The sequence below is a fragment of the Ursus maritimus genome, unplaced genomic scaffold, assembly GCF_017311325.1.
Source record: "Ursus maritimus isolate PB19 unplaced genomic scaffold, ASM1731132v1 scaffold_18, whole genome shotgun sequence".
Lineage (NCBI taxonomy): Eukaryota > Metazoa > Chordata > Mammalia > Carnivora > Ursidae > Ursus > Ursus maritimus.
The window spans coordinates 16,618,883-16,634,226 of NW_024424230.1; the positions used below are offsets into that span (position 1 = coordinate 16,618,883).

The following is a 15,344-nucleotide window of genomic DNA, read 5'->3' on the forward strand; positions in this document are numbered from 1 at the left end:
GGGTCCTGGGATCAAGCCCCACATCGGGCTCCCTGCTCCACTGGGAGCCTGCTTCTTCCTCTCCCACTCCCCCTGCTTGTGTTCCCTCTCTCACTGGCTGCCTCTCTTTCTGTGTCAAATAAATAATAAATAAATAAAAATCTTAAAAAAAAAAAAAAAGAAAGGAAGTGGCCCAATCCAGGGTGGTCCTGGAGCAGGTGGCAAGAAGCCACCAGGTTCTGGATCCATCTGCCAGGAGTTCCTGCTGGATTGGATGCAGAAGGGGATTGAAAAATGGGACTCCGAGGTGTGCCCCATGGATGATTATAGAATGGAATTACAATTTTTTTGAGACAAGAAGCAGGTTTAGATAGGAAATTCCAGTGTTTGATTTGGGGCATGTTTGATGAGTTAGCAGTACTGGTCTTTCAGGATTCTAAGCTAACTTGCTTTTATAAAAGAGCTCTGGGTCCTCCAGTGTCTAGTGTCTAGTGGTCCTGCTCTCAAGAGGCCATATCTTACACAGATGGATTTACAATTTAATGCAGGAGTTTTTCTATTGTCAAAATGTACCTTGAGATTTCTGGACACATTCTGGGCATTATGCTAGCCTGGGTGTAGGGTAGGGACGGTTTCCAACTACTCTTGAGTTTTCTTTTGATAATAGGATTCTGTTGTCTATTAACTAAGCCTGATGCTAGTAATGCTGTAGGTTTTTTTTCCTTTCTGGAGTCAGTTTGCTCATTTCTTATTTAAAGAATATCTCGTCAGCCTGCATTGCTCCTAGAGGCTCAAAACGCTGTCAAAAGCCTAACACTTTTGTGCCAAAAGAGAGCCAAGCAATCACTTCTGATACCTGCCCTGGCAAAGATCCCTCCTCTTCCATCAATTTACCAACTCCCCTACCTCCTTCACGACCATACAAGAGCTAACATCCTTTTAGCTCGGTGCTTCTGAGCTCTGGCTCCCCTTTAGAATCCCCGGGGAAGCTTAGAAAATACCCATGGTGAAGCCATTCAACCTTGAGATGCTGCTTAATTGCTTTTTTTTGGTGGAGCCCTGACCCTGGTATTTCCCCCCCTTTTAAATACTTCATTCTTTAGAGCAGCTTTAGGTCCAGTGCAAAGCTGAGCAGAAAGCAGTTTCCATATCTGCCCTTCCCCCACCCCACGCACAGCCTCCCCCACCGTCAACATCCCCCACCAGAGCAGCAGAGCTGTTACTATCGGTGAGCCGACATGAGCCATCGTTATCACCCATAGTCTGTGGTTTACATTAGGATTCGCTGTTGGTGTTGCAGAGCCCATGTTTTTGGATGAATGCATAATGACATGTATTCACCATTATAGTATCGTATGGAGTAGTTCACTGCCCTAAAAAATCCTCTGGCCCTGGTTCTTTTAGAAAGCACCCCTAGCGATTCTAATGTTCAGCCAGGGCTGAGAACTATCTATTCAGTGTTTCCTGTGTGCAGAGCCCTGCTTTAAGCGCTTCTAGGAGTAACCTCCTATAGTCCTCATGTCATCCTCTGGGGTAGGTACAGTTATTGTACCTTCGTAGCTTGTCTATGTCGCACAGTGAACGGGAAGTGTGTGGACCCAGGCAGTCTTGCTGCTAAGTCTGTCCCTTAACCCCTGTGCCGTCCTGGCTTTGCAATCTGCCTCTGACTGCTGCTCAGAATTGCACTCGGCTGAAGCAGAAAAGTAGGATTTCCTCTGCAGTTCACTCATGCGCCGTGCTCCTGGGCAGAACTCTGTGCCTTTCAGCCCCCAGCTCCTGTCCTTTAGGGCCCTCTCCCCACCAGCTCATTTCTCTACTGTCCCTTACACATGGCCTGTTCATTCCAGCTCTGCTACGTCTGCCAGGAATGCCCTCCCCACTTCCCCACCAGCCAAACTTTAATCCTTCCCACTATGCTCAGGTTCCACGCTCCTGGCACGTTGTCGGAAGATCCAGGCCACCCTGACCTCTCCCCTCCTAGCACCAGAAATGCTCCCTGCCTCAGTTGTGCCTTTTGGGATTCAAGGACACTAGAGTTTGCAAATTGCATTTGCTCCCTGTGTAACACCTGAAAGCCTGATCTCTCTGCAAAACTGGCAGCTCCCCTGGGGAAGGAGACAAGTCTTATGCCACCAATTTCTCTCCCCTTTCTCAAGTCCCACGCACTGGCTGGGCATCTATTGTGGTAGGTCCAGCAGGACATATGGGAGAATGAGGTGTTCCTGCTCGAGCAGGGACCACAGGCCACGTCAGGTAGGGAGAGCAGGAGCCGTCCATCCTTACCCTGCTACGCTGTGCACGTGTGGTGAGCATCTTACAGCATGGTGGTTTCCACTCCTCCCTAAATGGCTGCTTTGATCTGATTCCCAGAGATTCGCAGTGGAGCCTGAGGTCCAAACTCCTCAGTCCATGATCTGGGCCCTGCCCAACCCGCGGTGGGTGACCGTATCTCCTGGTTTACCTGAGTCAGTCTCCGTTTCCCGGGCATGGCCCTGGTTTCTGCCTGTGGTCTCAGTGTAAGTATTAATAGTGTCCCTTTTCATTCTCACAACTGTTCTGTTTAAACGATAAATTATGCAGTGGCCCTATCTTTTAGCCCTGGGCTCCCCCAGAGTCTCACCTTGAGGCTGTTCCTTCTGCCTGGAATGATCAACCCCCACCCCAACCCCAGGCATATACCAATTTTCCTGCCAAAATCCTACTGTGTATTTCCTAGGCCTGCTTCAGCATTTTTTTTTAAAAGATTTCATTTATTTGAGAGACAGAGTGAGTAAGAGAGAGAGAACACAAGCCAGGGGAGGGGCAGAGACACAGACTCCCCGCTGAGCAGGGAGCCCGACGCAGGACTCGATCCCAGGACTCTGGGATCATGACCTGAGCCAAAGGCAGACGCTTAACCAGCTAAGCCATCCAGGCGCCCCTGCTTCAGCTTTTAAATACCCAGGAAACCATCTCTCATTATCTTGCACCCCCTGACCCGAATCTCCATAATTAGTCGGACTTTAATAGGGCTTAGCACGTACCGCCCTGTACTGTAGCTGTTGGTATAGATACCTCATTTCTCTTATTGGCTGTGAAGCTCCTAGGAAAGGCCTAGGAATTTACCATCTTTATTGTCTACACAGAGCCTAACACAGTCTTACATGTGGTAGATATTTCTTACAATTTTTTTAACTGTATTACTTAAGACACTCACATCTTCCTGGGGCCTCAGTTCCAACGTCAGTGAACTTAATCATCTCTCTATCCATTAGGGTCTAACCAGGAAGACAAAAACTGTTTTCAAGCATTCAATATGGGGGTGTACAGGTGATTGAGCCAAACAGGGGTCACCCAGAGATGCCACCATTCCCTAGGCCGCTCGGGCAAAGGGAGGCAGCAGGACGACTAGTTCCGGGTCACAGGGCAGAATCTGGAACCCTGGTGGGCGTGTCCCACGGGACCCGGAGCTACTGAAGAGGACAGAAGGGATGTCCTCTTAAAATCCCACCTGAGGGTGACTTTTCCCTTCTCCCCACTCTCCAGTCTCCTGCCTCCCTGTGGTCCAATGCAGCAGGAAGCCAGTGGTCCTGGGAGCCGGAGAGTCTGGGCCTTGAGGGTCAGCTCTGGGACACAGAGCAGAACAGGAAAGGGCTCAGGGGGAGGGAGGCAGGTGGGCCCAGGAGCCACACAGCTCCAAGTCCTCTTTCAGTCTTCAGACTTGTGGTTCAATAAATCCTTTGGATAAATGAGTAAATTGATAAAAGTATATGGAAACTCCTCATCAGTTTTGAAATGTATCTAGAGGCTTGTAGAAAATACGATCAAGAAACTGTGTGTGTTTCTAGTATTAGAATTCTCCCATCTCTACAGCAAACATAGCTTTGGGGAGTGAAAAAACCCAAAGCTTTCTTATTCCTTTAGTTATTCTGAACAATTCAATCAATCAAATTGATAGTAACAATTAGGCAAGTAATAAGATACAGACACTTAGTGTAAGAAAATATTTTGACCTTCACCTGGTGCTGTGACGGCAGCAAGGACACAGATGTCATCGTGTAATTATTTATTGAGCCAGGCGCTCTGCCTCCTCCCTGCTGCACGGGTAGGCAAGGCTCAGAAAATCCACACGGTGGGGAGGGAGTTGGGGGGGGGGGGCTTTGGAGGCCTCTCCACCCCCCACCCCCGCATTCCTGGCTGTCCCAGTGAAGACACTGCAGACATTTTGTTCCCAGATATTGTTTTCCTCCCCTGGAAAGTGGCACATAGTAAAATAGAACAATACCTGAAGCCCAGAGAGGATTTCATGTCTTACCTCCAGCCAATAGCTTGAGCTTTGTCTCCCACAAACTCTGTCCTCAGGGCGTCTGGTCAGATTGCACGGTTTATTTCAGCAATTTTAATCTTGTTGGGAGAGTTTTCTGGGGAGCAGGGGAATGACCTCCAGGAAACAAAAGAAAGAGGAGAAGCAACCTGAGCTGGGGAAATCCACTTTTCAGTCCGCATGGGAGTAAGTCCTTCTATTTTATTTGTGGAGTGGTGAATGAATAGGTGTATGAAGGAGTGTGTGTGAAAACCCAACACCCCGAGGGGGCAGGAAGGGTGGGGATTGGAATGTAGGGATTTCAAAGACAATCGGGTCTGATCCAGCTGTTGTGCTGGTAGCTAGAGAAAAAAAAAAATGATTCCTTGTCTTCTTTTTGCACCTGTTACATTCTAGTCCCCAACCCCCTATTTTCACATTCTTATTTGCCCTGTGCTCTTAGCTCTCACCCACATTTATAATCCTTGTTCCCAAAGCACAAAACCATCCTAAGTTGGAGAGATCCCGAGGAACTTCAAAGGTTAGCACCCCCCTCCAACTCCTGCATCGATGGACCTAGCCTTCTCCTGCCCCAAATTAAATCATCTAGATCCATGTACTGAGCATGAAATCAGAATCTCTAGAGGGTGGGACCCAGACATAGGTCTTCTTTCTCTTTGTAAATCAGGCAATGGAGGCCCAAAGAGATGAAGTCATCTGCCTAAGAGAGCACCTAAATGATCATACCGACCAACATGTCAGGCCTTCGCGCTGCTGCCCATCTCCCAGAGAGCAAGAGCACTCCTCTGTCAACTGTTCGTTGCAAGAGAATTGCTGAGAATTGCTGAGAGCATTTTAAAGCTTCCCTCAGTGAATAGCTTTAATTAGCGGTTTTCAAAGTGTGGTCCATGGACCCCTAGGGTCCCTAATGACCTTTCAGAGGATCCACAAGATCGAATCTATTATCACAAAAATCCTGAAACATTATTTGTCTTTTTCACTGTGTTGACATATGGAGGGATGATAAAAAGCAATGGATGGTAAGACTGTTGGTGGCTTAGCATGAATCTAGCCAGTGGTCCCAAATTATACTAGTTGTCATAGAATCCTTCGCTGCCATACAACCACAGTTAAAAACAAATAAAAAACCAAAACGTGTTACTTGATAATGTTTCTGATGCATCGGTAAAAATTGTTGATTTCATTAAATCTTGACAAAACCCTTTTACTGCCCTGTAAGGAAATGGGAAATATGCCCAGAACATCTCTGCTGGATTTCCTTGAGATGAGAGTCATCTTGAGGGAAAGCACCTATATGATTGTTTAAGTTGCAAGCTGAACTAGCCACTTTTTCCTGGAGTATGATTTTTACTTGAAAGAACAATGGACAAATGATGATTATCCAGCGTTGGATATTTGGAGAACACTGTCATGAAAATAAATAAAGTAGGCCTGCCACTTCAAGGAAAACTAGTTGTATCTGTTGCTAATGATAAAAATCCAAACTTTTTAAAAAGGTACAAACTTCCAGTTATAAAATAAGTAAGTCCTGAGGATGTAGTGTCCAGCATGGTGACTAGATTAATAATGTATTGTGTATTTGAAAGTTGCTAAGAGAGTAGATCTTGAAAGCTCTCATGACAAGAAAAAGAAATTTGTAACTATGTGTGGGAATTGACGTTAACTAGACTTCTTGCAGCGATCATTTCACAACATATATAAATATTGAATCATTATGTCATACACCTGAAACTAATACAATGTTATATGTCAGTTATACCTCAATTTAAAAAAAAAAATCCAAGCTTTCAAGCTATCATTGCAGTCCCTTCTCTGAACTAAGGACTTCCACTTTCTTTCTTTCTTTTTTTTTTTTTTTAAGATTTTATTTATTTGACAGAGAGACACAGTGAGAGAGGGAGCAGAGGCAGGGGGGCGTGGGAAAGGGAAAAGCAGTCTCCCTGCCAAGCAGGGAGCCTGATGCGGGGCTTGATCCCAGGACCCTGGCATCATGACCTGAGCTGAAGACAGACACTTAGTGACTGAGCCACCCAGGTGCCCCAGGACTTCCACTTTCTTCAGATATTTTTTCTGCCTCTTTTGTCTCCTTCTGGGACTCCCTTTATGCGTATGATGTGAGCTTACTGGTAAACACAGGTCTCTGAGATTCGGTCCACTTTTCTTCATTCTTTTTCTTTCTGTTCTGGAGACTGAGTAATCTCAATCAACCATCTTCAAGTTCATGGACTCTTTATTCTGTCTGCTCACCTCTGCTCTTTAGCCCTCTCGGGAATTTTTCATGTCAGTTATTATACTTTTCAACTTCAAAATTTCTATATAGTTCTTATTTACAATTTCTTTGTCTTTATGGAGACATTGTTCTCACATTTTCCTTTAGTTCTTTAGACATTGCTTCTTTGGGTTCTTTGAACATATTTAAAATAGCTAATTTAAGGTCTTTACCTAGCAAGTCCAGAGATGGTTTCTATTGACTGCTTCTCCCCTACCCCCCGACCATGAATGAGCCATGCTTTATTCTTTTTCTGCATGTCTCTAATTGTTTTGCAAAGACTGGACATTTTAAACAATTTAACGTGGCAACTCTGGAAAGCAGATTCTCCCCTTTTCCTAGTGCTTGTTGTTTGGTGACTTTTCTGAACTAATTCTTAAAAATCCATATTTTTTGTTGTTTGTGGTTGTTGAAGTCTCTGCTCAGTTAACTTAGTGGTTGACTAATGATTAGACGGAGATTTCTTTAGATGCCTGGAACCAGTAAGTCTCCCAGTTTTTGCTGAGAGGCTCTGTGCACATGTTGCGGCCTGTCTTCAACACTCAGCCAAGCAGTGGACAACTCTGTGTTAGCCTTCACTTCCTGCCAGCACAGAGCCTTTAGGTCAGTTAGAGTTGAGAGTTTAATGTCTTCTCAGGTCTTTCCTGAGCATGCATCCAGCCGTGGACATGCTCGCAGCCATACACATGCGCATGGCCTTCTAGAGTCCCAGACACATGTTGGAGTTTTGCAGTGCCCCCTGTGGACATGGACATCTCATTCCCTAGCTTTCCCTTTTAATCTTTTTGGTTAGCCTTTTGTTTGTCTCACCAGTTATCCAGTGCCTCAGGCAGCCATGATATTCAGCTGTCTCTGAATTTTTTTCCTGACAAATGTCTCAGGGAAAAGGTGGTTCACTGTAGTTGAATTCGGAGTTAGAACACATAAAGACAGGCTTGCGAGTGTGCTCTTTCAGGGAGCCATCAGACAGGTCAGATAACAATTCCCTGGGAATGGGGCATTGGAGTTGCTCCAGCCCTGTTCTGCCCCTTCTGGTGGCTGCCAGACTGCTGATTTTTGCCCTGTTCGTGAACATTTGGATTACAGGACTCCGTGGAGGTGGGGATGAGGGATAGGACAGGGAGAGTTACAACACCAGAAAATTTGCTATTTTTCCTGAGATTCAGTCATTTTTCTTGAGTAAATCTTCTTCAGATCGTCTATGGTTAATTTTCAGAATTCTGAAAAAGTTGATTCAGACCAATTTTGCCAGCATTCTTATTGCTTTTATGGAGGAGAAAATTTTCAGAAGTCTTTCCTCTGCCATTTTACTGATGTCCTCCACCCTTCCACTGCTACCGAGCAACTTAGCACAGAATTGACTTACATTGCTATGATCAATTAATATGTGTATTATTTCCCTAACTAGAAATTTCAAAAACTTGTATCCTTGGGGCGCCTGGGTGGCACAGCGGTTAAGCGTCTGCCTTCGGCTCAGGGCGTGATCCCGGCATTCTGGGATCGAGCCCCACATCAGGCTCCTCTGCTATGAGCCTGTTTCTTCCTCTCCCACTCCCCCTGCTTGTGTTCCCTCTCTTGCTGGCTGTCTCTGTCTCTGTTGAATGAATAAATAAAATCTTAAAAAAACAAAAACAAAAACAAAAAACTTGTATCCTTTATCAGAAGCTTGACAGTTTCCCAATACTTCTAAATTATTCTGCAAAGATCAGTAGGAATATTAATTAATGTGATTTTAAAAAATATTGTTTAATGAAATGTGTTAATATTTAGAAGATTTCATGAACCAAGGTCCTCCAAATGAGCAACACGTGATGCTATAAAATCACGTGCGGGTAAAGATGCACGTAAAATGCAGTTTAGACCAATGGATTTCACACAACTAGTTGATAGGGTTTCAGATTCTGCATTGCAACCACTCTTTGTATAGTATCAAAGATTATCTGCAGTCATATGAAAAGACTATTAAAATACTTTTCCTTTTCCAACCGCATATCTGTGCGAGGCCAGATTTTCTCTATATACTTCAACCAAAACAATGTATTGCATCACAATGCAGAAGCAGATTAAAAAAAAAAAACAAACACAGCTGTCTTTTATTAAGCCAGATATTAAATGTGTGAAAAAATATAAAGCAATGCCACTCTTATGAAATTTTACCTTGTTTAGGAAAAATATAGGTATTTTCCTATATATATGCTATTATATATCATATATGCTATTTATGCTAACATGTACTGAGCTTATTTTTGTTATTTTTAAATGAATAAACATTTTTAATTTTTCTCCATTGTATTTTAATGCGGTAAATATTGATAGATATAACCCCCATAAACAAATATTCTGGGGAGTCCTCAATTGTTTTTGAGAGTGTCAAGGGGTCCTGCTGCCGAAATATTTAAGAACCTCTGGTTTAGACCAACCCAGGGGTTCAAGCCCAGAAGAAGCCCCATCCACCCAAGGTCACGTGTACCTCTTTTTCTTTAATATGGAAATGATTAATTTAGAAAGAACGTAGAGTATTCCAGCAAGACTTTCACAGCCAAGGTGGAGGAATGCCGCTGCTTCCTTCAGCCAAAAGGAAAGATATGCAAGGAGGGAACGCAATTAATTGTTCAGGGAATTTCTTCCGGGATGCTTTTGCGTTCCTGTCAAATCACCGTGGGGCACACAGGTCGCTCTGCCAGCATCTTGCAGATTCTAAAGCCCAACCCTACTCACACCATTTCAGCTGCTCCCACCCAAGTCCCCTCTTTCAGCTTCTCTTGCTCTTCCAGTTTCCACCGGATAACTTAGCACGGAAGTAACATACAAGGTTCTCGCAGAAATTCAGATTGTTTCCCCCGGTAGATTTTTGGTCATTTTAGGGACGGACAGGACGTGGCACGCATCTCCTTGACTCTTGCTCAGCACTCAACATGATACTGGGCACCAGAACAAACTCTTCGTGAGTGTGTCAGTTGACCGAAGAAGATAAAGACTTGGGACAGAAACACTGTATTTGCAAAGATGATCTCTCTACCTTTGTCACTTCCCTTTTCTGAATGTGAGTTTTCTAACATGACATACCGAGCCCGGCTTCAGAGTAGAAGGGTCTGGTCTCCTAGCCCAGCTCCACCACTTACCAACTTTGTCACTTCAGGGAAATGACTGAACCCCTTTGAGCCTCAGTTTTGCACGCAGGGAGCAGCACACACGTTGCTTACTAGAGGGGACATTCAACAAGTGCTGTGCTCCTGGCTGAAATTTCTCCCTCTCTTCTTTAAGATGCTTAGAGATAATGATCAAGGACATGTCAACCACAAACCGTAAGTCTCTGAAAAGAGGTCATTAGCCAGTGAGAAGAATTCTACTTAATTAACTTCTGAGAGGTAGGTCAGTTATGCTTTTTCCTCTTTAGTAGATGTAGGATGACTTGTAAATCTATCGGCTGAAACACCTACTCCATAAAATCATACGTTACTAAATCATGATATTTTCCCATTTGCTTATTTAGTCATTCAGAAGTGAAATATATTTAACCCAAATATTGTCTCCATAATTTTTCTAAAATTTCTTTGGTTTTCTTTCCTTGGTTCTTGAGAACCATTCTGTTCCCCACCTTTACTGCTTTCTTACCTGGTCCTTTGGCCTCTCCGCCTTATTTTCTTCTCTTCCTTTCTGTTCTATCCACACAAGTCTTGGTACTTTCAGGGCAGGTGGTTTCTCTGGCGTAGGAATCATGGTCTGGATAAATCAGGAAATCAGAATTACTTGGGATTTCCCAGTAGCCCATGGTACTATTCTATGCTCCTTGTAAGTTCCTATCTGAGGCCAGGTCTCCAAGTACTAATGGAAAAGAGGCTAGCAGGCAGTGGTGTGGGCCATGTAAAGCTCAAACGAAGGCCCCTTTCTCTTCATTCAGCTTTAATTCAGCTCAATCGAAGAGACCTGTAGTAATGAGGATGAGGATGAGGCTGTCTCCAAGGGTGGGCCCAGGACAATCTGGAGCAGAATGTGTTTGGGATCTTCTTCTTTTTTTTTTTTTTTTTTTAAGATTTATTTATTTGAGAGGGGGGAGGGGCAGAGGGAGAGGAAGAAGCAGACTCCCTGCTGAGTAGAGAGCCTAACACGGGGCTTGATCCCACGACCCTGAGATCACAACCCGAGCTGAAATGAAGAGTCAGATGCTCAGTCGACTGAGCCACCCAGGCGCTCCTGTTTAGGATCTTTAAAAGCAGATTCTCAGGCCTTTTACCCATGGATTCTGATTCAAAAATTTTAAATAGAGTTTCCTTGATGATTCTTCTGCACGCTTCTTGAGAACCCGAGGTAATCTGGTCTTAGCACTCTCACATCTTTTTTTTTTCAACTGAGTTATATTTGACATATAATATTGTGTATGTTTTAAGGTGTACAGCATATTGATTTGATGCGTTTATGATTGCCATAGTAGTGTTAGCTAATGTCTCTATCACATCATGTAAATATCATTTTAGCACTTTCACATTCTTATAGAATATATGTGGCATAAAGTTTCTGCTTTGCAAAGCCCCTTCGCATTGATTTTCTCATTTAAGCCTCAGAACAACCTCGTGAAGTAGACAGGAGGGGAAGGTACTGTTTCCTCTAGACAGTTACCCTAAATTTCAGTCTCCCCATATGTTGGCCAAGGCAAATCTGCATATCAGCTGTGGCCAGTCTCAGCCACACCTGACTGGCTTCTACTTGGGAACTAGATTATTAAAAACCAAGATATTAACAAAATTGGAATTACTCCATGATTTTTGAAAATGAGCTGTGTGTGAGCAGGCAGGCACCCAACTATTGAGGGCTTATGAGCACACATGAGCTTAGGGAGACAGAGGGATGCCTTCAGTGAGAAGAAGCAAAATAAGAAAGACTGTGTGCCACCGAGTGTCTAACACTGACCTTCTGGGTTAGACATTGGTGTACACCTTATACAGATCTGTTAATAAATATCTAAACATCACCTCTAATTCTGGCCCGACCCACAGCTCCTGCCTTCTGAAAATGCTGATTGACTTCCGAGCTGGATAATGCATCGAGTGAGACCAGTAATGTCACAGCTACACTGAGGTCAAACGAGATAAAAGAGTGCAAGTTATAAAGCAAGTGTAACAAGTTTTTATTGGGACTGCAGAGGCCAGAGGCCTTAGTGGGAAAGGTCAGCAAAGCCTGTCAGGCTCAAGTCAGTAAAGGGAGGGGCCACAGGAGTACTGTCTCCCTGGAGCAGGGAGAGCAGGCTCAGTGTGATCCAGGATTCAGTTTCTTCCCGGCTGGGCCCAAGCCGAACACTTGGCTTGGTCTGTGTAAGCCAGGACGGCATGTGGGCATGGGTTTCCAGCCAGAGGGGCTCATGGGGTGGGGTTTAGGCTTCATAGTCATGTAAAATGAAGAGAAATGGCACCGTTCTTTATTCGCTTAATCCCAGTGTGGTACCTTTACAGCTTCCTGGCAAGAACCTTGCCTTCTCAGCACGGGCTTAAAAAGAGCTATGGCTTATGCTGTTTCCCCGTAAGAGGTTGAATTCTTCAGTTATTTATGTACAATGTCTCACTCCAGAGAATCATGTTTTTTTTCAAATTCCTGTAGCAGAGAAAGGACTTAAAATAAAAGGAGAGAAGAAGAAATTAGAATATCGGATGCTTCCCCATTCATCCGAATAACTCTCAGCATTTTTCAAGTTGGGGTAAGATTGTGGAAAGTTTTAAGGGAAAATGCTGAGCTCCCTGGATTCTCAACTGAAGGGCAGCTGGGACTCAGAAGCTAGTTGCCTCTGACCACAAGCCCCTTTGCAGGGAGACCACAGATCTCCTTGAGGGTGTAGCAAAAACCATGGTGGTTTTCCATGTGCCATGATGTGAGAAGTGTTGGCATGTCCGTCCCAACACGGCAAACTTACCTGTTATTCTCCTCATCCTAGCTGTAGCCCAGGTGATGCTGCCGTTTACCAGATCTCTGCTAAAAACTGTTCTGGAATGATTTGCTGCTCTGCTTCTGTTGAAGTCAAGTGCTCAGCAGAGAACCCACAGCTCTCTCCGAACCCGAAAGATGGCGGGGGCACGGGTTGGACACACGCCACTGAGGCATGTGCGCGGGAGAAAACAAGTCGGCTCGGTGAGAAGGAACATCCTTGTGAGGGGGAAGAAAGTATCTCGGCAGGTACTCCCGCGTCAGCTGACTCCCCCTCCTCCAAACTGAGCTGTGCGGGCTCACTGCAGTTACTGGCCAATAGTGACACCAGTGCCTCCAGGTCTGAAAATCCCTTGGATGTTAAAGGAACGAGGCCAACGGAAGAGGCTCGTGATCCGAATGGCGCAGAGGAAGTTGCAGACGGGTTGCTTTTTTCCAATTCAAGTCATATTCCTGCTCAACTAAACGTGTGTTGCCACGGCCCAGTGCGTTCCCAAGTACCGAGGCTAACGGATGGCGCCTTGAGCAGCGATGGCCATCGTGAGGACGTGTCCACCTCTGGTGCAGCAGAGCCCCAAGCGCAGAAATACGTCAGCTTCAGCCGGCCGCTGTCGGAGGAGGCCGCATCCGTGCGCCCAGGTGACGGGGCCCCGATCGAGCAGCAAGTCAGCCCACAGGTGTCCAGCGAAGACTCTGACAGTGACTATGAACTTTGCCCAGAGATAACCCTAACCTGCACGGAGGAGTTTTCAGATGATGACCTAGAGTATCTGGAATGTTCCGACATTATGACGGATTACTCTAATGCAGTTTGGCAAAGGAACCTGCAGGGGACTGAGCATGTTTTTTTATTAGAAAGCGATGACGAAGAGATGGAATTCAGTGCGTGTTGCCTGGGTGGGAGTGAGCATCTCCTCAGTGAAATGGGTTGTGGGCCTCGGGTGTCGGATGACACCGGGCCTATGGAGGCCACCACTGGCTTCTGCGGTTATCACTCACAACCCCAAGAAGTGGGGGTGAGGAGCAGCCAAGCCTCCACCCACAGTCCCTCATCCCTGCAAACGGGGATGATTCTGACTTTGGGACCTCACCGGGACGCAACGTCTACGGTGACAGACCCGGGGAGATATAAACCGCCCACGGCTTCGGAGGCCGCTGAAAATGATTATCCAGGAATTCGAAGAGAAACCAGAGACAGCCACCGGGCAGGAGAGGAATTCGCCAGTGACAATCTGCTAAACATGGAGAAAACAGTGCTAGAGACGGCGATGAAGCGCTTGTCTGGTGAGTTAGAAAAGTCAGGGGCGAACCAGTGGTTGGAGATCGCAGCCACGGAAGAAGGAGGGGATGAGGGCTCACTGACCAAGAGGGGCTCGGAGAAACCTGCCAGGGCGGGGCGGCCCGGCACGAGAGGAGAACCCAACATGCTGAGCCGCAACCTGAAAGAGAGTGCAACAGAAGGCACCCTTAATCTCCTCTATCCCAAAGAACCTGTTAAGCCCCCACTAACCCAGACTGATAGAAGAGACGGTTCGCATGCCAGAGCAGGAGCTGCTGGTTGGAATTCCCAGGTCCCCGCAGGAGAATGTGCTACCCGAGCCCGAGCACAGCAAGAAGCAAAACCCCTGCGAACGGCACTGGGCTCACTCCCCCAGGGAGGGGACTCAGCCTTCGAGGGAGAAGGGGTGCCTGGCCGGAACCTATTCGAAACAAGCAGAGTTCCGGACTGGAGGGCTCATCTTCAGGTAAGACTGCTCTTTTTAAAAATTACTAGATGGACGGTATTTGCGTGTGTGTGTGTTTCCCTTCCCTTCACAGTCATGATCGCTGCACCACAATGTAAATTAAAAGAAGTCTCCCAGTACCATTAGGGTGCTTGTGAATGACAGCTGCTGCTGCTGGGAAGGAAATCTGGTTTTGAAAAAAAGCCCAGATAAACCCTAAGCCATCCTAATTATAGCAAAAGACAGAGAGAAGGAAGAGGCACTAATGGGATTCTGGACAGCTGGAAAAAGAAATTTGATACTTTGTCTACCGCATGTGTTTTACCAGGCAATGTCCCTATTCAGAACGTTTTTCAAGCCACTGTTTTGGGTGAAGACTTTAAGAGAAAAAAAAAAAACATTCTCTTTAGTCATTTTCCAGGAGCCCTTTGGAAACGGTAAGCGCTGGTTTTAATCAGAATTCATGGTAAAATGAAAGATTTCGGTGCGTCTCAGTGATTTATAGGGTCTGCTTTGTGGTGCTGGAGAAAGCAGACGGAGTCCGTTTTCTGTGCCCAAAAATCAAAGTAGATTTTTGAATGAATGTTTGTTTTGTTTTTCTTAAATCACAAAGGAGAAAAGAGGCTAAGAAAATACTGCCAGGGAATAAATTCGTTTCACCCTATTCATGATTGGGGGGTTATTTGAAAGAGATGGAATTAAATAAACAGGAATAATGCACAAAAGATACTGTGTTTGATATGTGAATTTCTTGTATTTTTAATTTTAAAGGGTCCCAAACGAGCTTTGGACTGATGTTGTGCTGTGTGGCCAAGATTTTATCTTTGTAAATAACTACCTAAGAAAAGCTATTCAATTATTTTTCCTAGACCTGTGTTCTCCCTCCCCCCAACTTCATAGTAGGAACCTCGTGTTGTTTTTATAGATTAGACATACTCAAAAGGAAATGAAATATTCCCAAATGCATTCACAGTTACTGAACTCTCTCTGTGCAAAAGTAAACACATAATACATTGGTTTCTAAAGACGCAGTCATAAAGTAGCCAATCTAAAAATCCCCAGATCTGAGCTAGCTTTTTCCTGAGCAAATTGTCTGCTCCATTGGCCAAACTGGCCACATAAAAGTTACACTTATACTTTACTTTTTGCAGGAGAG

General features: G+C 45.2%; 1 protein-coding gene across 1 annotated transcript in view; it reads left to right on the forward strand.

Moving 5' to 3' along the window:
* ALPK2 (alpha kinase 2) overlaps window positions 1-15,344 on the forward strand; it is a 110,507-nt gene that overhangs the window by 18,978 nt on the left and 76,185 nt on the right. Inside the window, exon 4 of the mRNA XM_040632476.1 lies at window positions 12,475-14,209. Coding sequence (XP_040488410.1) covers window positions 12,475-14,209 — 1,735 coding nt within the window. The remainder of the gene's footprint in view (window positions 1-12,474; window positions 14,210-15,344) is intronic.